This window comes from Ursus arctos, unplaced genomic scaffold (genome assembly GCF_023065955.2).
Source record: "Ursus arctos isolate Adak ecotype North America unplaced genomic scaffold, UrsArc2.0 scaffold_12, whole genome shotgun sequence".
In the NCBI taxonomy this organism is placed as follows: Eukaryota; Metazoa; Chordata; class Mammalia; order Carnivora; family Ursidae; genus Ursus; species Ursus arctos.
In genome coordinates, this window is record NW_026622786.1 from 29,222,442 (window position 1) to 29,245,221 (window position 22,780).

At 35.3% G+C, this 22,780-nt stretch overlaps 1 protein-coding gene across 5 annotated transcripts in view; it reads right to left on the reverse strand.

The window, feature by feature from the left end:
• Positions 1-22,780, reverse strand: part of CCDC18 (coiled-coil domain containing 18) — a 108,093-nt gene that overhangs the window by 72,326 nt on the left and 12,987 nt on the right. For 4 of the 5 annotated variants that reach the window (XM_057310457.1, XM_057310456.1, XM_048220689.2 and 1 more), the window contains exons 8-12: positions 12,638-12,734; positions 10,013-10,134; positions 8,715-9,006; positions 6,126-6,250; positions 4,878-5,038 (exon numbers count right to left, since the gene is read on the reverse strand). In XM_057310457.1, the coding sequence (XP_057166440.1) occupies positions 4,878-5,038; positions 6,126-6,250; positions 8,715-9,006; positions 10,013-10,134; positions 12,638-12,734 (797 nt within the window). Of the gene's footprint in view, positions 1-4,877; positions 5,039-6,125; positions 6,251-8,714; positions 9,007-10,012; positions 10,135-12,637; positions 12,735-22,780 lie in introns of those variants that run through there. The other variant, XM_057310458.1, reaches the window with a different exon arrangement.

Consider the following 22,780-nt stretch of genomic DNA (forward strand, 5'->3'; position numbering starts at 1 on the left):
GTTGACCATAAAATTTCTCTGGATAACTTGGCATCATTAAGAATATTTTGATGTAGGGGCACCTGGGTGGCTCAGTTGGTTAAGCATCTGCTTTCAGCTCAGGTCATGATCTCAGGGTCCTGGGATCAAGCCCCCCATCAGGCTCCCTGATCAGCTGCGGGTCTGTTTCTCCCTCTCCCTTCTGCCCCTCCACCCACTTGTGTTCTCTCTTTCTAGCCCTGCTTTCAAATAAATAAATAATCTTTTTTTTTTAAAAAAAGGAATATTTTCATGTATTGTATACAGATGCAAGTTCAAAAGCTGAAGATGGAATCTTTCCTAGTCTAAACTAGCTCATGAGAATTCAGTGATGCTTTTTGAAACTACCGAGTGCTATCAAAGATAGTTGTTCCAACACGTCCTTTCTCCACTACAAACATATGAACCTACTCCCACCTAAAAGTGACTGAGCTTTCAGGAGTGCCTTAAAAAGGCATAATGTGTATGACTGCATGAGAACACACATAGGTATGGAAATATGTAGAGATGCACTATGCCTTCAAGGGTTGCGTAAGTAGCCAATTCCTATCAATTCTACATATCCCTAATATTTCATTTTCTAGGCTATCTATCTATCATTAGCTCTATACTCTTTGATATAAGAGAATTTATAACATATTTATCAACACCTCTAATAACTAGCATTCACTCTGCTAATAATCTCATCACGCATCCCTATTCTCTCTAATCACTTAGCTATCTAATTCTCTCTGCTGTCATTTTTCCTACCACCAGCCAATCATATTTGAAGATAGACCATGATAGTTAAAGATACATACGTTAACCACTAGGGCAAGCATTAAGAAAATAAAGAGATATACTTAACTAATCAATAGTGAAGACAAAAATAGAATACTAAAATACAACTGATCCAAAAGAAAGCAGGAAAGATGAATAAAGGCCATTAGAATAAATAGCAAATACCAAGATAACAGTTTCTCTCTCCCTCTCTCTTTGCCCCCCCACTCTCTCTCTTAAATAAATATTTAAAAAAATAATAAATAAAAATGTACTTGACTGAAGTAAAATTTGCTTACAATAAGATGTACCTATTTAAAATATAAAGTTTGATATGTTTTGACAAATGTTTGGTTTTTTCATAAGTTTATACTTTGTAACCATCACCACAATCAAGACATCTAACATTTCCATCAGAAGACAAACAACCAACAGACACATGAAAAAATGTTCAACATCACTAATCATCAGAGAAACGTAAATCAAAACCTCAGTAAAATACCACCTCACACCTGCCAGAATGGCTAAAATCAAAAACACAACACTGTTGGTGGGAATGCAAACTGGTGTAGCCACTTGGAAAACAACATGGAACTTCCTTAAAAAATTAAAAACAGAATTATTATATGATCTTGTAATTCCACTACTGGGTATATACCCAAAGAAAATGAAAACACTAATTCAAAAAGATATATGCACCCCTATATTTATTGAATTTATTTATAATAGCCAAGATATGGAAGCAACCCAAGTGTCCATTGGAAAATGAATGAATAAAGAAGATGGGGTGTGTGTGTGTGTGTGTGTGTGTGTGTGTGTGTGTGTATAATGGAATATTACTCAGCCATAAAAAAGAATGAGATCTTGCCATTTGCAACATGAATGGACCTAGAGGATAGAATAGTAGGTGAAATAAGTCAGACAGAAAAAGATATATACTGTATGATTTCACTCACATGTGAAATTTAAGAAACAAATGAACAAAGAAAAAAAGACAAACACTCTTAAATATGGAGAACAAACTGGTGGTTGCCAGAGGGTGGGGGAAAGAGTTAAATAGATGAAAGGGACTAAGAGCACACTTGTCAAGATGAACACTGAGTAATGTATAGAAATGTTGAATTACTACATCTGTACACCTGAAGCTAACATAACATGCTATGTTAATTATACTTCAATTTAAAAAAACCCAAAAACCTGAAAATCATTTCCCTTAGGATCCCTTGTACTCCTTCTCAATTTTCTTTGGGTTTAATTATGTCTTTAATTTTTCTTACAGTGAAAGCTTAGATTATTGATTTTAAACATTTCTTCTTTTCTAATGTAAGTATTTAAAGGTATAAACTTATTTTAGGCAATGCTGTAGCTGCATCCCACAAATTTTTATATGTTGTATTTTCATTTTATTTACTTCAAAATATCCTATAATATCTCCTGTGTGTGTTGATTTACAAATATTTAGAATTTTCCAGGTATTTTTTTGTTATTAGTAGTGGACATAAGGTTGTTTTTCTTAAACAACCTAATTCATGAATGAACCTGATCTCAGTTTTTAAAAATGTTTTGAGACTTAGTTTATTGGCCAGCATATGGACTATCTTGATGAATATTTTAAATACATTTGAGAAAATTGTGTATTCTGGTGATTATTGTGTAGAGTAAATGTCAATCATATTAAACTTGTTTATAGTACTTAAGTCTTCTTTCCCCTTAATGATTTTCTGTGTACTTGTTCTATCAATTACTGAGAAAGTAGTTTTGAAATCTTCAGATATATATGCAGGTTTGTTCATTTATCCTTCTAGTTCTGTCAGTCTCAACTCTGCTTTGTCTGAAATTAATACAGTTATTCCAGCTATTTTTTATTGATATATAATTGACACATAACATTGTATTAGTTTCAGGTGTAAGACATAACGATCTCATATGTGTATATATTTTGAAGTGATTACCACAATAAGTCTATTTAACATCCATCATCACATATAGTTACAAATTTTGGGGAGGGATGAGAGCTTTTAAGATCTACTCTCTCAACAATTTTCATACATATAATACGATACTGTTAACTAACTATACATTACATCTCCAGGACTTGTTTATCTTAGAACTGAAAGTTTGTACCTTTTGACTACATTTACCCATTTTCCCCACCCCTACTTCCTGCCTCTGGCAAACACTAATTTGTTCTCTATGAGTTTGTATTGTTGTTTTGACATTTCATACATAAGTGAGATCATACAGTATTTGTCTTTCTCTGCCTGACTTCTCATTTAGCCTAATGTCCTCAAGGTTCATCCATGTTGTCACAAGTGGCAGGGTGTCTTTTTTATGGCTGAATAATATTTCATTGTATATATGTGTGTGTGTGTGTGTGTGTGTGTGTGTGTGTGTGTGTGTGTGTATTTTCTTTATCCATTCATCTGTTGATGGATGCTTAGGTTGCTTCCATATCTTGGCTATTGTAAATAATGCTGCAATGAACATAGGAGTGCAGACATCTTTTCAAGATAGTGATTTCAGATGTCGGGTAAATACTCAGAAGTGGAATTACTGCAACATATGGTAGTCCTATTTTTAATTTTTTGAGGAACTTCCATACTGTTTTCCAAAGTGGCTGTACCAATTTACATGCTCACCAACAGGGCACAAGGGTTCCCTTTTCTCCACATCCTCATCAATGCTTATTTCTTATCTTTTTGATGATAACCATTCTGACATTGTGGTTTTGATTTGCATTTCCCTGACGATGAGCGCTGTTAAGCATCTTTTCATGTGTTTGTTGGCCTTCTGGATGTCTTCTTTGGAAAATTGCTTATTTAGATCCTCTGCCCATTTTTAAAACATATTTTATTTACTTTAGAGAGAGAGAGTGAGCTGGGGGAGGAGCAGAGGGAGAGGGACAAACGGACTTCACACTGAGTGTTGAGCCCAACTTGGGGCTCTATCCCATGACCCTGAGATCACGACCTGAGCTGAAATCAAGAGTCAGATGCTCAACTGACTGAGTCAACGCCCCATCTCTGTCATTTTTTAATTGAATTTTTTTGTATTGAGTTGTATGAGCTTTTATGTATTTTGGATATTAACTCCTTACCACGTATGATTTACAAATGCTTTCTCCCACTTTATAGGTTGTCTTTTCTTTTGCTGGATAGAAGCTTTTTAGTTTGATATAGTCCCACTTGTTTATTTTTACTTTCTTGGTTTTGATTTTGGTGTCAAATCCAAAAGAAAATCATCACAAGACTGATATCTAGGAGTCTTCTCTTGTATTTTCTTCTAGAAGTTTTATGGTTTCAGGTTTTATATTCAAGTCTGTAATTCATTTTGAGTTTTTTTTAAATAATACTTTTAAATTATATTATGTTAGTCACCATACAGTACATCCCTAGTTTTTGATGTAAAGTTCTCTGATTCATTACTTGCGTATAACACTCAGTGTACCATGCAATACGTGCCCTCCTTACTATCCATCACCAGCCTAATCCATTCCCCCACCCCCCTCCCCTCTGAAGCCCTCAGTTATTCTATTTCATTCTTTTGCATATGGCTTTTCAGTTTTCCTGACACTGTCTACTGAAAAGACTATCCTTATCCTATTTAATGTTCTTATCTCCTTTGTTGTAAATTAATTGACCCCATATACACAGGTTTATTTTTGTGCTCTCTATGCTGTTCCATTGATGTATATGTTGGTTATTAATGCCAATACCATACTGTTTTGATTACTAAAGCTTTGTAAGTTTGAAATTAGGAAGTGTGATGCCTCCAGCTTTGTTTTACTTTCTCAAGATTACTTTGGCTATTTGGGGTCTTTTGTGGTCCCATACAAATCTTAGGATTGTTCTACTGTTCTATAAAAAATGCCACTGGAGGATGCCTGAGTGGCTCAGTTGGTTAAGCATCTGCCTTCGGCTCAGGTCATGATCCCAGGATCCTGGGATCGTACCCCACATTGGGCTCCCTGCTCAGCAGGGAGTCTGCTGCTCCCTCTGCCCCTTCCCCCACTCATGCTTGTGCTCCCTCTCTCTGAAATAAATAAAATCTTAAAGAAAAAAAAAGACTTAGAATTCAAAAATTCAATTTAATACACTCACCTAATTGATTATCTCCTAGTTTTACCGGTTCTGTCTCTAAACTATTTATTTTGCCACTTTCTTGTTTGCCATTACAAGCAAGAAGACTCTTAGACAACTGATTTGCAGCCAGGTTTGCCTGAAGCTTTTGAATTTCTGCCTCTTTTATTGCAAGCTTAATCCTGGAACAAAATAAGATACACCAAAAATTTTTAGAAAGATTCTATACAAATATCTCATAACGTTTTTACCTTTTAAATCAGCAAAAATTTACTCTGATATTTGTTAACTACTGGGCAGAATGTGGAAGTTCTTATATACCATTCATTGGAATGTAAACTGGTTCAGCTACTTTAAAAATTTGATAGTACCTAGTAAAACTAAAAATGTCCACATATCATGACCTAGCAATTTCACTTTTAGGAATATACACTGGAGAAACTCTGGCATATTGTAAAAGGAAACATGTAAAAGTATGTACTTTGCAGCACTGTTTGTAACAGAAGAACTAGAAACAAGGTAACTATCAATAAATAGTGATACAATTATAGAATAGATGGGGCGCCTGGGTGGCGTAGTCGCCTGGGTGGCGTAGTCGCCTGGATGGCACAGTCGTTGGGCATCTGCCTTCGGCTCAGGGCGTGATCCCGGCGCTCTGGGATCGAGCCCCACATCAGGCTCCTCCACTAGGAGCCTGCTTCTTCCTCTCCCACTCCCCCTGCTTGTGTTCCCTCTCTCTCTCTGTCAAATGAATAAATAAAATGTTTTTTTTAAAAAAAACAATTATAGGATAGACTCCTATACAGCTATTAAAACTAACCATACTAATCCATCCATTGATGAGTCATTCTAACTACCTACCTCAAAATGTATGAATTTAAAAAATAATGCTGAGTGAAAAAGCAAAATTACAAACAATATAAGCACACAGTATATTTTCCATGTGTGGATGTAAACATATACAAAATGAACTGAAGAATATACACCAATTCAGGATGGTGGATACTTAGGAGAAGAATGAGACTAGTGGGAAGGAACATCCCTTAGTTCCTTAGTTTAGAACATCCCCAAATGTTTTTAGTTCTAAACACATTTGAAAAAAATATCATGAATGTTAAGAAGAATCAGTTCTTAGCTGTGGAAACAGATACTTGTTATAATACTTGCAGAACTTTTCAGTACATTTTTCATCTTCTCAAAATTTTAATTTAATTACCAATTTTAAAAAAACACTGTATTTGCTACAACTTCAGCATCTGAAAACCATACCTCAATTCGGAAATCACCATTTTATTTGCCTCACAGCAGCCAATGTAATTGTCTTCCTTGTTTGACAAACTACTCATCTGGTGTTTAGAAAGAGATGATTTAAAGCCAAACATTTCTCTTTTTAACTGCAAATTTAAAACAAACATATATAAACTTACAGCATCTTCGATGTAATTGTTTTATTATTCAGAACTCCAATTTTTAAAAATTGTGTGAATAGAAACAACCCAACGTCCATCAATAGGATAAATGTATAGATACATTATGAAATATTAAGATAACAGGAAAACCACAAATTAAAATAAACCTGCATTATATAAATCATTTGGAGACACTATATAACACAACATTAAGTGAAAAACAACAGAGGCATATGTAGTACTTTCCAAAATATATTAGTTATATATGTTTTTCTAGAGCATTCTTACGTGGCAATATTTAAAATATAGACAAGAAGGATACACATGAGTTTCAGAATAGTGCCTACCTCTGTGGAGAGATGAAAAGGATTGGGATCTAACAGTACATAAAGAGGCTTTATTTATCTGTAAAATTTTATTCTAAAAAAATCTGAAGTGGATATCACAATATGTTACTCAGATTTAGCAAATGGTGTGCTGCATTGGTCTCTGCTTTTCTGTATGTTTGAACAATAGAGAATATTTTAAATTAGTTGTGAAAAGGGGCAAGATTAGCACTTAATGACTACTATCTTCAAAGTATAACCAAACCAAGCTTTCTAGAAATGAAGAAAATTCACATTTCCAAACTATGTTATTCTTAGCATTGCATGAAACACAGGATCAAACATATATTACCATACCAACTTCAGAATCACATATAAAGTAATCCTTGATATTGAGTCAAATGAGAATATCAATTTAAAATGAATGCTATCGGGGCGTCTGGATGGCTAAGCATCTGCCTTTGGCTCAGGTCATGATCCCAGGGTTCTGGGATCAAGCCCCACATCGGGCTCCCTGTTCAGCACGGAGCCGGCTTCTCCCTCTCCCTCTGCTCCTCCCCCATTCAGTCTCTCTCCCACTTTCAAATAAATAAGATCTTTAAAAATTTTTTTTAAAAATGAATACTATCTGCATTAATTACTATCAGATTTCAAAAGCAAACAGTACATTAAAAACCTAAGCAAATAATCAGGATCCTAGGAAAGTAGACACAGCAGAGGGCTGGGAACCAAGAATCATACATTCTAGTTTTAATTCTGCTACTAGCTAGTTGTAAAATTTATTACTTCCTTGGCGTTATATTTCTTCATCAATAAAGTGATGGTGTTGAATCAGATGATTTCTAAGGTCCCTTTCAGCTTGTTAATTCCATGACAGTTTAAAATTGGTAAGAGTCTACCACTCATTCAAATGTATTTGAAACAGCCATGACACATTTATATACAGTTTTCTCCTGATCTCCCCTTTAGTTTACACCTATCAATAATGGATTTCTGCGACAGTTATACTTACTTTCTTCCTAATCTCACTTACATATGGTCATATATATAACTGAAAGAGAAGTGGTGGCCAGCTGCTATCAGAAAAACATTTTAATGTTCTGTGCATTCTAGTAAGTACATGAAAAGTTGCACATTATTAGTCATTAGAAAAATGCAAATTAAAACCACAATGTGATACCACTTATACTCACTAAGATGGCTATAATCTAAAAGACGGATAATAAAAAATGTTGGCTAGGATGCAGAAAAACAGGACCCCTCGTACATTCCTGGTGAGGATGTAAAATGGTAGAGCCACTTTGGAAAACAGTTTAACACAACTTTACCATATGACCCAGAAATTCCACTCCTAGGTATCAAGAGAAATGAAAGTATGTCCGCACAAAGAGTTGTATGCAAATATTCATAGCAGCACTATCCTTAACAGTCCAAAAGTGGAAGCAATCCAAATGTCTATCTATTGGTGAATAAATAAAATGTGGCATATCCATACAATGGAATAACACTCAACAATAAAAGGAAATGAAGTACTGATTGATACATTTCACAATGATCCCCTCAAATTTTTAGAATGCAAGAGACCATATATTGTATAATTTTATTTCTAAGAAATGCTCAGAAAAGACAAATCTCTAGAGACAGAAAGTAGATTAGTGGTTCCCTAGGGGTGGGTGTGGGTACAGGAATTAATTATATATAAACAGGCACAAGGGATCTTTGGGGGAATGATAAAAAATGTGTGAAAACTAGATTGTGGTATTGTTAAAAAACTTGTAAGTTTACTAAAAATAATTGAACGGTACAATTAAGATCAGTGAATTCTGTAGTATGTCAATGTTACCTGAATAAAGCTATTTTTAAAAAATCCTGTATCGTTCTTACATATGGCACCTCAGAGACTAAGAAAGGGTGGAAGAGTAGAAAGCTTAAGTGCAGAAAAAGAAAAGGGATTAGACAGAAAGGAAATTCATGATGGAAAATACAGATTTGTATGTATGTATGTACAGATTTGATATATGTATGTATGAATGAATGAATAAATAAATACTTATAAAGTAACCACAAGACAACAACCTCTTCCAAAGCACTTCAGTAAAATTTTCTTTTTCACCCATACTTACTGGCAACTGGGACATCACTTTTTCCAAACTTCTCAGTTCCACCCTTGAACTATCTATTTCTTGTTGACACAAATCCAGTCGCTCATTCTGTGCTGCAACACGGACCTTTAATTCTCGGTTTTCATTCATTAGAGAAAATTTTTCTCTAAGTACTTCTTCTTTGTCCTCTAATTCACTCTCCAGCTTCAGAATACTTTGCCTAGATTCAGTTAGTTGTGCCATAACTTCTGAATTTTTCACTGCCATGATCCTTAATTTTTCTTTTCCATTGTTATTTTCCTCTTTTAACTGCCTATGAAGAAAAAAGCATAAAAGTGAAAATAAAATATACATTTTTAGTAGTCATATTTAATCTCACTTTTAAAATATTTTAAAGCCTTAATTCTAGAATAGTAACATCTGCTCATATTTACTAAGTGCCTACTTTCTGCACGCCAGGAACTCACAACTTTATGTGGGTAGCACTATTAGCATTCTCTGTTTATAGATAAGGAAACCAAGGCATAGAAAGGTTATGAAACTTTGCCAGTGTCTCACAGTAAGTAGGAGGGCAGGATAACTCCATTATCTTCAAAGCACTTCTGCTCCCTTTCGAAAAATGTTAAGACAGGAGATCTAACTCCAAAATCCTAATTCAACATACCGCAACATCAAGAAAGTTTTAGATTATATAAGGAAAAACCATGAACTATTAGCCACAACTCCAAAAGACAGTAATCAATCATTAACTGATTACTAGGCATTATTTTCAAATATATATACATATATGTATATGTATATACACCTATAAAAACATGTCAAACATTAGAACAATGTAATCTTTAGAACTGTTGGTGAATGGATAAAATGGATAAATAAAATGTGGTATACCCATACAGAAGAATAATATTCAACAATAAAAAAATGAAATGCTGATATACATCACAATGCATCAGTTTCCTTTTTCACCAGTTTCATCAGTTTCCTTTTTAATGTCTCTGAAATGAGAAGCCTGGACTTATTTTACTAACCAGCTACTGTCACACTACAAAGACATTATGTGTGTGCTGATTTTCTCTAACTATATGCAAAGCAAATATGCTGATCATATTACTCTGTATTTACTAGTATATTAATAGCAACATTTTATTGATTAAAAATCCTAACGTTATACCTAGAACACAATTTTAGTCATGAAACCTATCTTTCTATGTAATTTAAGGCTATAATTGCAATATACAAAATATTCTATATTAAAATGTTTCAGTTCTTTCTCCATTTCCACACAAAAATCCTTTTTCCACGACAGGATACTGTACCTTAATTTCTCTTTCAGAATTTCAAGGTCACTTTTATATAGACCACACTTTTCCTGTAGCCTTTTATTTTCTTTTTCACAGCTAATTAGATTTTTCTCTAATATTTCTTCTTCAACTTGAACCTAAAACAATAATTTGTTTTAAGTGGACATACTATTGTGGTCATAAATTTTAGATGTTTCAAACTAAAAAGTAGTGATTTCAGAAATAAGCAGGAAAGTAGAGTAAGTATTCCATATGTTTAAGTCCCCCGTCTTGTAGCAAAAGGAGCAAAGGAAACTTCCTGGGCAGTAACAAAGGACAGGGAGGGGGATTCTACCACCTGTCCAGAAATGGTTAAAAGCCTGTGACAGCAGCAATGGCACTACCATCTGAAAGCAAGTGTTCTGGGCTCACAGGGGCAAGGCAAGCAACTCATGTAGGGATGCTGCATCAAGTTATTGAAGGCTAACTATACTGCAAATGTTCCGGAGAAAGACTTTTTGAAATTTTAGCCACTGAATACTCCCACTGAAATCACAGTCCAAATCTAAGACAGATAAAAGTCAAGCACCCAGGGAGTGCCTGGGTGGCTCAGTCGGTTAGGCCTCTGCCTTTGGCTCAGGTCATGATCCCAGGGTCCTGGGATCCAGCCCATGGGACTCCCTGCTCAGCGGGAAGTCTGCTTCTCCCTCTGCCCCTCCCCGCTGCTCATTCTCTCTCTCTCAGAGAAAAAAATAAAATCTTAAAAAAAAAGTAAAGTGCCCAGGTTGGAGTGGTGGGAGAGGAGGGCTAGGAGAGGACGGTAGATCTGTCCCACTTTCTCTGTTATATCTACTTAATTATAGGGCTCTGCTGATCACGGTTTGAAACTGATAATCCCAAGGAGAAGTGTGAAAAAATCATCTTACGTTTTCTTCTCTTTCCTGTATAAAGTCCTCCCTCTTTCTGAGGATATTCCCCCCATAGGATATTCCCCCTGCCTCCCCCTACAGATTACCTTATTAAAAATCCCTTCTATGCTATTTCATTCCCACAGGGACTTTCTCCAAGGCTTTCAAAACAGTGATCTGATTAATTTACACTTAAGACTAGTACCTAACAGGATCTCGATTTTTAAATTTTTCTAATTGAAATATAGTTGACACAAAATGTTATATTAGTTTCAGGTGTTTAACACAGTGATTCAGCAACTCTATATGCTATGCTCACCACATGTGTAGCTCCCATCTGACACCATGCAACACTACTACAATACCACTGACTATTCCTTATGCTGTGCTTTTCATCCCTGTGCCTTATTCATTCCCTAACTGGAAGCCTATTCCTCCGTCTCCCCTTCACCCATTTTGCCCTCTCCCTGCTCCTTCCATCTCTGTGAACCATCAGTTTGTTTTCCTTATTTATAGGTCTGATTTTGCTTTTTGTTCATTTTTTAGATTTCACATATAAGTGAAATCATATGGTATTTGTCTTTCTTCTTAAATTTTTATTTATTTAAAAGATTTTGTTTATTCATTTGAGAGAGAGAGAGACTGAGAGAGAGTACAAGAGCGGGGTAAGGGGCAGAGGGAGAAGCAGGCTCTCCACTGAGCAGGGAGCCCGATGTGGGGCTTGATCCCAGGACCCTAAGATCATGACCTGAGCAGAAGGCAGACGCTTAACCAACTAAGCCACCCAGGCACCCCTCTTATTAATTTTTAATAATATTTCTTCTTCCCTTCTACCTTTCTTTGAACAGAATCATTAACTTCTTGTTTCAATTATTATCTCAAGATGAAAGTCTCTCATATTAGTATCTATTGACCAGACAGACCTCCCTTCTGAGCTCAACATCTGAATATTCAGCATGTGGCCTTCCTCCAAACAGGTTTTATTATCCTTGTGGTATTACTTGAAAATATTTAATGAATGTAATAAAGCCACTATACTACTATGCAGAATTTGTTCAAGGAATCTTCCCTCTGAGAAACAGAAGTAAGACCCTCCCAGGGTGGTAGGTCCAGGGAGACCGACTGAAGACTATACAATCTACTCTGCCTTCATTTTCATCGAGGTGATGGGAACAAATTTTGTTTCTTTTTTTTTCTAATTTTTTTTATTTTTTAAATATTTTATTTATTTGAGAAAGAGAGAGTGAGTGAGTGAGTGAGTGGGAAAGAGAGCACAAGCCAGCTTGGGGGGAGAGCCAGGGAGAGGGAGAAGCAGACTCCCTGCTGAGCAAGGAGCCCAATGCAGGACTCAATCCCAGGACTCTGGGATCATGACCTGAGCCAAAGGCAGACGCCTTAGACTGAGCCACCCAGGTGCTCCCAAATTTTCTGTTTCTACGTCTACAGCTCCAACCTCTGCTCACTCACCTCATCTTTCTCTGCATTTTTTTCCCTTTCTCTATATATTGTTCTTCCCCTTGTCTCCATTCTTTCCCCACTTTGGATACAAAAAGTTTTTTGCTCATTATGAGAAGATTGTAAACACCAGCCTTAACCAGTATCTATAAATTCTTTATTCCAACAAATTTATTATAAGGTCATAAAAATTATTCCCTGCTTTAACTCTAAGCAAACATATTCTATTTATGTCTATTTTTATATTTAGAATATAGACAGTAACACAAAACACTGAATTGGCACATCTACTTCTTACCTTTTCCAGTTTTTCTGCCACTTTTTCTTTATAATGTTGGAAAGCTTTACTTAGCTCTTCAGCATTATACAGTGCTTCATTCCTTTGTCGTTCAGCTCTAAAGTTTAAAAAGGGATGATTAATAAAAGTAAAGAATGCTCTGTATTTGACTAGTGAAACTCCAAAGTAACCTGTATTTTATTATAAGGAAAAATTAGAGATGAGCAGTACTAAAAAAGAATAGTAGGCTTAAACTGCAGAATGAATAGAGACTACAAAACCTTCCTATTATCGATATGAAAAATAAAATACAAAACACATACACTTTGAAACATACATACATTCCTATGTTTTGGCAATTTTTTCTTTATCTGGAAAAGACAAGACTAAGGGAAGTGGCCTAGAATGTATAAATTTTCAAACATCAATTATTACATAATCAGTCCACTGTGTAGTATATTCAAAATACTCAGTAAATCCTGTGACCTTTGCAAAGGGCAAGTAAATTTTCAAAAAGGTACTTCAGAAGACATATCTAAAAGATATAAAAACCTGAACAACAAAATCCAGCCACTACAAAGCACTGCCTTAGTTAACCCTGACCTTTCCTCATACTTTTCACATTGAACTGAGACTACTGGGCTGAAATGTAGTCAATATCATACCCACACCTAAAAATTTTTCTATTATTAAAACCTCTTCTCATCATATTCTTTCCAGTGTAAGAGAGATTAGTGATTCTCCTCTTATCAAGGGTGAATTCTTCTATACTCTGGATCTCAGCTCTTCCCTTTTACGGACGTCCTCTACCTTCTTCTCTACTGGTTTACAGATTCAGTGGAAGTGTCTCTTACTTTCTAAATCTATGTGGTTCTTAAGTTTGGATCGCAACTATGGACATCAGAAGTGTTTATTTGATTCCAAAGTTTCAGATAAATGGAAAGAGTTTAAACAATTGGGCATTTATCTGAAAATCTAAAAGAAGCTATTCCATTATTTAGTTTGCATAGCTAGAGTTCAGAGAGCAAAGCATACCTGTATTTCTCACTTAAACAAACAAAACCCTCCTATGTGCTTTCCTCTCTCATCCTTCCTTTCAAGACAAACTTCAAAACTTTTACACTTATCTACTCTTCCTTACCACCAATTTTTTAAAAAAGTTAAGACATATTTCAGCCACATAGAAAAGTATACATAAACATATCCATGTACTCCCAATCCAGCTTTAATGCATCTTCTCGATTTTTGCCTTATGTGGCAGTTTTTTAAACCAAACAAAGCATTATATACATTAGAGCTGAAGTCCCTGTGTGTCCCTTCCAAATCCCATTCCCGACTTCTTCCAAAGAGGTAACCCTAATCTTTTTTTTATTACAATAGATTTTGTATATCGCATATTAACCTAAACCCACGAATAATACATCACAGTTCATTTATTCCAAGAGGCACACTGTTTTCACAATTTTAACATCTCTATAATTGGTATGTGTTCTATAATTAATGGTATAGGATAGTTTCGTGGTGATATTTTTTCTTAGTGATTACCTAAATAATGGTGCACCTTAAAATCTGTGTAATCATACATTAAATGAGACATAATAGTTTCTCTCATGTTTTTATACTTTATACGACCATACTGTATCTATATAGCATACACTATATATATCCTTCTGCAGACTGCTTTTATTCAGTATTGTTCAAGAACTATGTCCATCTTTACGACTATAGTTCATTTTAAAAAATCTAGCAACTATTCTATTGCATGAAAATACTGTAATTTATTTATTCATTTTTCATTTGATAGACACTGAGGTTGTTTCCAGCTTATACAAACATGGGGCATCCCAGTGCACAGCTTCTTGGCAACATGTGGGAGAGTTTCTTTAAGATAAGTAAGAGCTAAATTGCTAGATACTTTCCAAAGTATTTCAAAGTTGAAAGTACTAGGTAGGAGCACCTTCAACTTTATCAAATCTTTTCTAAAAAATTAGTACAGCAGGTGTATCAATGTATACTCCCAAACAGAAATGTGTATGAGTTTTTCTTGTACTACACCTTTACCCATGCTTAGAAAAGCAGTAATAAATAATAAATATATAAAATAATAAATAATAAAATAATAACATACTTAAGCCTCTCAACAATCTATAATGAAGGTAAGTGGCAAAAGTGAGGCACTCACAGGTTAAGTAACTTATCCAAGATCTCACAGGTTACAGTGAATATAAACTGTTTCCAAAAACTCTTTACTTAACCATTTTGCACTACTATCTTTGGTATGTGATTGTACTCTTATAACCTCATTGTAGTTTTTTTTTTTTTTTTAAGATTTTATTTATTTATTTGACAGAGAGACAGCCAGCGAGAGAGGGAACACAAGCACCCCTGTAGTTTTTTTTTTTTAAGATTTTATTTATTTATTTGAGAGAGAGAGAGAGAGAGAGAGCACAGGCAGGCGGACAGCGGGAGCGAGAGAGAAGCAGACTCCCCACTGAGCAGGGAGCCCCTCGGAGCTCCATCCCAAGACCATGAGATAGTGACCTGAGCCGAAGGCAGATGCTTAACCCACTGAGCCACCCAGGCACCCCTCATTATAGTTTTAATCTGCATTTTTGATCAAATGAGGTTGAGCAAGTTTCTAAGTTTCATTGGCCATTTGGATTTCTTGTCCTTTACCTGTTCAGATTCTTTGTCTTTATTCCTGGATTTTCCCCTCCCTTGTTTTACTGATTTGTTGGAGTTTTTTAATGATTTCTGGATACTAATCCTTGTGAATTAAATTATTTGCAAATATTTCCTCAAACATCTGACTTGTCTTTTTCATTTTTTAAATGATGTGTTTTATAGAAGAGAAAGTATTTATGCTTTCTGGATCTTATTTATTTATTTAAATTCAACTAATTAACATATATCTGGATATGACTTAAAAATATTCTTCCCTCAGGGCGCCTGGGTGGCTCAGTTATTAAGCATCTGCCTTCAGCTCAGGTCATGATCCCAGGGTCCTGGGATCGAGCCCCGCATTGGGCTCCCCGCTCAGCAGGGAACCTGCTTCTCCCTCTGCCTGCTGCTCCCCTGGTCATATTTGCTCTCTCTCTCTCTCTAATAAATAAAACCTTAAAAAAAAAATTCTTCCCCCTTCTATGAGACATCATGAAAACTATTCCTCTATACTTTCTCTAAAAGTTTTACTTTTCACAATTGGGTCTTTAACCTATCTGGAATAATTTTTTGTATAGGGGTATAGTATTGTTAGAAGGTAGGGGAGGGACAGTAAAGTATCCCCAAACTGAGAAGGCACTTTGAGACCAGAAAATGAAGAACATCACTCCATACAGTTTACGGAGTTTTATTCAGGGTAACTTAATTGGGGGGGGGGGTGGAAAACCTCAAGCACCAGAGCTATTATTCTCTTTAAAGTCCAAATCTTAGCTTATAGATTTTATAAAGCAAGGGGACACATGACGGGGAGGAGAGGGGACACTGCAGTGAGATCAGATGGTTTGCATGCACCTAGCTGACAGCTAACCTTTAAGTAGATCTTGTGGCCTACTTGTGCATCAGAAACGAGAAAGACTATGTTACTTCTAACAGATTCCTGGGAGGCCAAAGCAAGCCTCCTCCTACCCCACCTTGATGGGCATTTCTAAGGTATGTAAATCAATGTCAAGGGGTCCGGAACACGTAGCCCCAAGAGAGGTAATCTAGTGAACACGAACAAGATGAAGGGCCAAAAACAGAGTCAGTATTGTCCGCACTCCTACAAGTACAAAGCAAGGATCTAATTTAATTTTTTAAAATCAATAATGAATTCTCCCAGGAACACCTTTTGAACTTTTTGTTTTTTTAAATTGGTATCCCTTAATGCAGACCGATTTTTGAAATTTTGTCACAACTGCTTGTGTCTCTCACCTGAGATGTTTTTGTATTGAACTACATTCTAGAGAAATTAGTAACCTTCATCCTTAAATACTTTAGCATGTATCCTAAGAAAACAGACATCGCCTCATGTAACTATCAAATTCAAGAAATCTAAAATTGTTACAATACTATTATCTAACATACAATTCATATGCTAAGTTTTATTGGTTATTCTAATAATGTTCTTTATAGATCTCTTCTTTTCTTCTGATCCAGGATCACATACTGCTTTTAGTTACATCTTTAGTTTCTTTAATCTGGACTATCTCAGCTTTGTTAAAGTCTTCCGTGACACTGACATTTTTTTTTACAGTAATAGCCTGAACTTCCTGAACATATACTATGTGCCACAGAGAGCGTGAGCTGCTCTAGACACCTAATCAAATGGTCACAACTCAGTAAAGCAGACATTATCCTTACTTTATCTGTACCTAGCACCCAAAAAGATTAAACAGTATGCTCAAGACATGTCCTCACACATACTAAGTAGTAAACACGATGTATGAATCTAAGAAGCAGGTGGGCCCTTGCTCTCAACCCTCAGGGGACACGGACTACTGATACAAAATTAAATGTCAAATAAGGCACACAAAATTAAATGTCAAATAAGGCGCACACAAAAAAACATGATTTTAGAATCATGCTATGCAAATAACTTTTTTCTTATATAGGGAAATATGAGCATCCTGTTTAATAAGTAGAAAAAACCATATATATATATATATACACACACACACACACACACATACATATACATACACACACACACACATACATATACATACACACACACACACAAAGGTTACTCAGAGGTCTATTCTGATATTGCCATTGAAGAGCCACACAGGTAAGATCTTCGACTGCCAGAAGCTGACGGTCAATTCTGTGTATCCTGTGAACCCCTGGATTCAATTATTCTACCTTCTTTTACTTTCTAGTGTGATCAAGTATAAAGTTAAATGACCTATGACTAATGCTGGCATAAATGTGCCGCAGTCACTCAAGCTATCTGGAAGTAGATTATCACTACAACATGTTTTTCTCATCCTGCTTCCCTCTCTTTTCTCAACTACCTACTATTTCTTAAGCCTGTGTGCTTCACCATGACAGAAACACATCAAACTAGGGTTCTCTTCTGTTCTCTAGATGGTTGATATGTACCAAGTAAGAAATCCAGTAAATCAATGAACGCATGCTGCTAAGTATCTGCTTCCCCTTGCCTGTTTCCTCATGAGTAGATTCAGGCTATTCTTTCTTGGGAGCACACTACATAAGTGACATTGTATCCTTTCTACTACACCACATATGAAACACACCGTATCAGTCTGTCCAACACCTTAACTTACTGATTCTTTCATTCTTTCCCCTGATTTGTAATGCCACCTGTTATGTATTAAGTTTCCCCTATGTGTGTATTTGCTAAAGACGGTCTGTTCTATACAACGGATTTTTTTTTTCCGGTTTATTCTTATACCAACACCACATTAACTTAATTCATACAACTTCAGAAGTCCTGTATCTATAGGCATGCTCGCCACCGTGGTCTACAGCTTCAAAAGTGCCTCCCTTATTCTTAGACCTTAGTTCTTACATATGATATTTAGGGTCTGTTCAATATGTTTTACCAAAAATCTTTTGGGATATTGATTGGAATTGTATGGAATATATCAATTATTTTGGGAAAAGCTGACACTTTTATATCAGGTTGCCTTCCAGAAAAATAGTATATACTTTATTTTAGTATATGTACTCCTGAAGCAAGCACTGATATATATACTTCATTAGTTAGATCTCTTTTTAAGACTTTCAATAACATTTTATAATTTTCTCCATTGGATTAGGCATGTTCTTTTATTCTGATATTTTGACATGTGGGGCCTTACCGATCCTAGGAAGACTGGCCCTCCCTAGGAAGACTGGCCCTCCCAGGGTTAGCCAATTCTTAGGGATAGTAAACTACTCTGGAAGTTTACCTTTCATAACCAATCTAATCAAGCCAGAGCCTGCTCCTCACTCTTACCTCTGGCTTTTACACTCAGGACCAATAATCCCCCGTCCTAATTCCTCAGGACCAGGTACTAGACAACTCAGCACAGCCTTATACTCCAGCCCACTGAGATTATTCGTACTACCAATCCTAAACCTGCTGACCCTGCCCTAACTGTTCCTTCCCACAGACACCACAATAACATCTCTTGCTTACATTTTTCTCCCAACTTTCTCTGTCTCCTGACCAACCCTGATGCTTCCCTGCATGGCCCCCTACATGGCTTGTCATGTCTTCTGTTTCTATGGATTTGTGAGTATAATAACTTCCTTCTTCATGACATTCATTTCCATGTGTGTGTGTCTCACCATACCTGATTAAAACAAATCCTGAGCACATTTTAAAATATTAAGACTGTACATATTTTCTGTAGATTTTTTATTTAACTTAGTTTTTAATTTTTTGACTGAGTAAAGTGCAGAAGTCTTAAGTGAATGAACATATATATGTATATACACACATATACATATATATACACATATATATATACACATCCACATAACTACTATCCAGATCAAATACAGAATATTTCAAGCACCCAAAAGCCTCCCTTGTGCACCCACTCAGTCAATATTCTTTACCCCAAAAGGTAAGCATTATTTGGACTTTTGATATTGTACATTAATTTTGCCTATTCTTGATTTCTTATGGGACTGTACTATATTCTTTTGCATCTGACTTCTGCTTAACATTATATCTATGATATCCATCCATGTTATTAAATAGCTACAATTGCTCTTCTTCACTGATGCATATATTTCATAATTTATAACACGATTCTACTGTTGGTTAACATTTAGCAACTATGAATGAAGCTACCTTGAACATTCTTGCACCTATCTTTTGATAGATACAGGCATTCATTTCTGTTGCAGTGAATGCTGGATCATAGGGTGACTTATGTTACCTTTAGCACATAGTGGCGAAGTTTTTCAAGTGCTTCTACCAATTTATACTCCTACTAGAAATATATGAGAATTCAAGGGGCTCCACAACTTTGCCAAAACTTGATATTGTGAGTCATTTTCATTTTAGCCACTGTGGGTCATAATGGGCCTGTTTTCTTTTGTCATCACCATTGTTTTGTTTGGTTTACTTTCTTGTAGGCAAATTTTTAACTACTGATTTAATATCTCTAATGGCTACATAACTATTCAGGTTTTCAATTTATTCTTAAGTTCTGTTAAATTATATTTTGTTGAAAAATCATTTACTCAATCATTTATCATCCTAAAATGGTTCATAGTATTTGGTCTTATTTCTTAAATCACAGCTAAATCTGTAATTTAGAAGTCCCTTTACAATCCCAATATCGCTTTTGTGCCTTGTCTCCTTGACTAATCTTATCTGATACCCATTAGTTTGGTAATTATGAAAAGAACCAGATTTAGGTTTTCGTGATTCTATTGTTTTCTCATTTTCTATTCAACCATTTCATCCTTTATTATTTCAATACTTCTATTTTCTGTTTTTCTTTTGATGCTCTTTCTTCTACTGTCCTTTTCTTGACTATGTAAATTGGATGTTTTTGCTCATCCATTTTCATTTGTATATTAATTTTAACATATGCATAGGAGGCTACAATTTTCCTCTGAGAATATCTTTGGCTGCAGCCCACGAGCTGTGATATTTTTTACATCACTCTGTTCTAAGAGCTTTCTAATCTTTATCTTAATTTCTTCAATGCTCCACAAGTAGCAAGATGGTTGGCTTTAAATTTCCAAACATACATGATTTGGGGGATTACATTCTAACTTAATTGTACCACAGTCTGAGAAGGTAATACGTACAACATCAATCTTTTGGTGTTTGTTGAAACTCATACTTTCTGGCACAGTGAGCTGAGAGATTATAAATGTTCTAGAAATGCTTGAAAGAATGTGAATTTTAAAACTGCAGGATATAGGGTTCCATACATACACACAAGATCAAGATTGTTAATTATCATTCAACTCTTCAACTTCTTGCTTTCTTGGTACTAATCTAACAATTCTTAGTAAATGTGTAAAAATGTTCCCTGTATGATTATAGATTTGTTCATTTCTATTTGAAATCTACTGTTAGATTCATACAAGTTTAGAATCTTTAGGACTCTTGCTTAAGTGCTATTTAAACATGATATAAGAGTCTTTTTTTTTTTTTTTTTTAAGAGAGGGAAAGAGACTTGTGGGGCAGGGGGAGGAGCACAGGAAGAGGGAGCGAGAGAATCTTAAGCAGGCTCCACACCCAGCACAGAACCTGAGAGGGGATTGGATCTCACAACCATGAGATCATGACCTGAACAGAAATCAAGAGTCAGACACTTAACCAACTGAGCCACCAAGGCACACCATAAGGGTCATTTTTAACTCTAGTAATGCTTGTTGCACTTAAATCTGTTTTGTGTGATATTAATATAACTATATCTACTTTGTTTTAGTTACTATTAGCCTGAAATATTTCTTTGAATTCCTTTGCTTTAGATTTTGCTATGTCCTTATATTTTGGACATATCTCTTATAAACAGCATAAAGCTAAACAATCTCTCCTTTACACCAGCTTTCTAACCCATTATGATTATGATTAATCTTCTGCACTCCAAAAAATGTCTGCAAAGGTTTCAATTTCAGAGTGCTAACATCCATTCTAGTTCTTCAAAAATCTCTAAAAAATTTAGATGTCAACATCTCTACCTAAAAATCTCAATTGCCTATATATGCTCTCCAGATTAAAAGACAAATACTCTGGCATAACAAAGCCATTTACAGTCTAGACCAAGCCTGTCTTTCTTGCCTCATTTCCTATTACACCTATCCATTTATAAGTACAAAAAACTCCCCAGTCTTCTTCAGCAGTGATGCTCTTTTATATGTCTGTGCCTTTGTACATGTTCTCCAGAATGTGTGAAAACAAAGTCAACACCCTACCATAAAAATGATCTCTTATTTAAGTTTTACAGAGATAACTAGTCACTCTTCTTCTGTACTTTTTCTTAGCTATATTATGAAGCTAGTCTTTGTGTATTATCATCTCGCTATTTCAAATAACCCTGTACAAAATGTTTATCTGAATAAGTAAAAATTTATCTGAATGTCTTTAATTTCAGAATATTTAACCCCACAGTTTATACTTAAAATAGCTACATTTGTTAGTATTTAGGGGCACCTTACATTTCTTTTCTCATTTAATCCTCACATAGAGATATCATCTTGATTTAATAGATGAACAAACTGAGGCTCAAGAAGGTTAAATAGTTTGCCAAGTAACAGAGCCACTGAGAAATAAAATGTGGCTGACTCCAAAACCTAAATATTTCCATAAGGTAAAAGTGCCTTCCAAATATGTACTGAAACTTGAACTAGACTAACCAAATCCTGCTGGGAAAATGTTCGTCCAAACTCATTTTAATGAAAAATGACTTACAGCTTTTGAGCAGTTTTTAGAAGTTTAAATGCACATGCAAACAAATATTTAACCTATTTGTGACAACTTTTCAAACAATATTTTCTTAAAAAAAACTTTCTTCATAACCTTATTTTATCAAAGTATACATTTTTTGAAGATAAAAAACTTTCTGCATTCCCACCAACACCGTAAGAGGGTTCCCCTTTCTCCACATCCTCGCTAACTGATGCAGTCACTCTGGTAAACATTATGGAGGTGCCTCCAAAAGTTAAAAATAGAGCCGCCTGGGTGGCTCAGTCCTAGTTAAGTGTCTGACTCATGATTTCACCTCAGGTTTTGATCTCAGGGTTGTGAGCCTAGTGTGGAGCCTACTTTAAAAAAAAAAAAAGTTAAAAATATAATTATCCTATGATCCAGCAATTGCACTACTAGGTATTTACCCAAAAGACACAAAAATACTAATTTGAAGAGATATGTGCATGCAATGTTTACAGCAGCATTACTAACAATAGTCAAATTATGGAAAAAGCCCAACTGTCCATCAACTGACAAATGGATAAAGAGAATGTGTTATGTATATATAATAGAATATTATTCAGTCATCAAAAAGAATGAAATCTGGCCATTTGCAATGATGTGGATGGAGCTAGAGAGTATTACTCCAAATGAAATAAGTCAGTCAGAAAAAGACAAATGCCATATGATTTCACTCATAAGTGGAATTTAAGAAACAAAATAGATGAACATGGTCGGGTGGGGAGAGGGGGAGAAGCAAACCATAAAACAGACTCTTAACTACAGAGAACAAACGG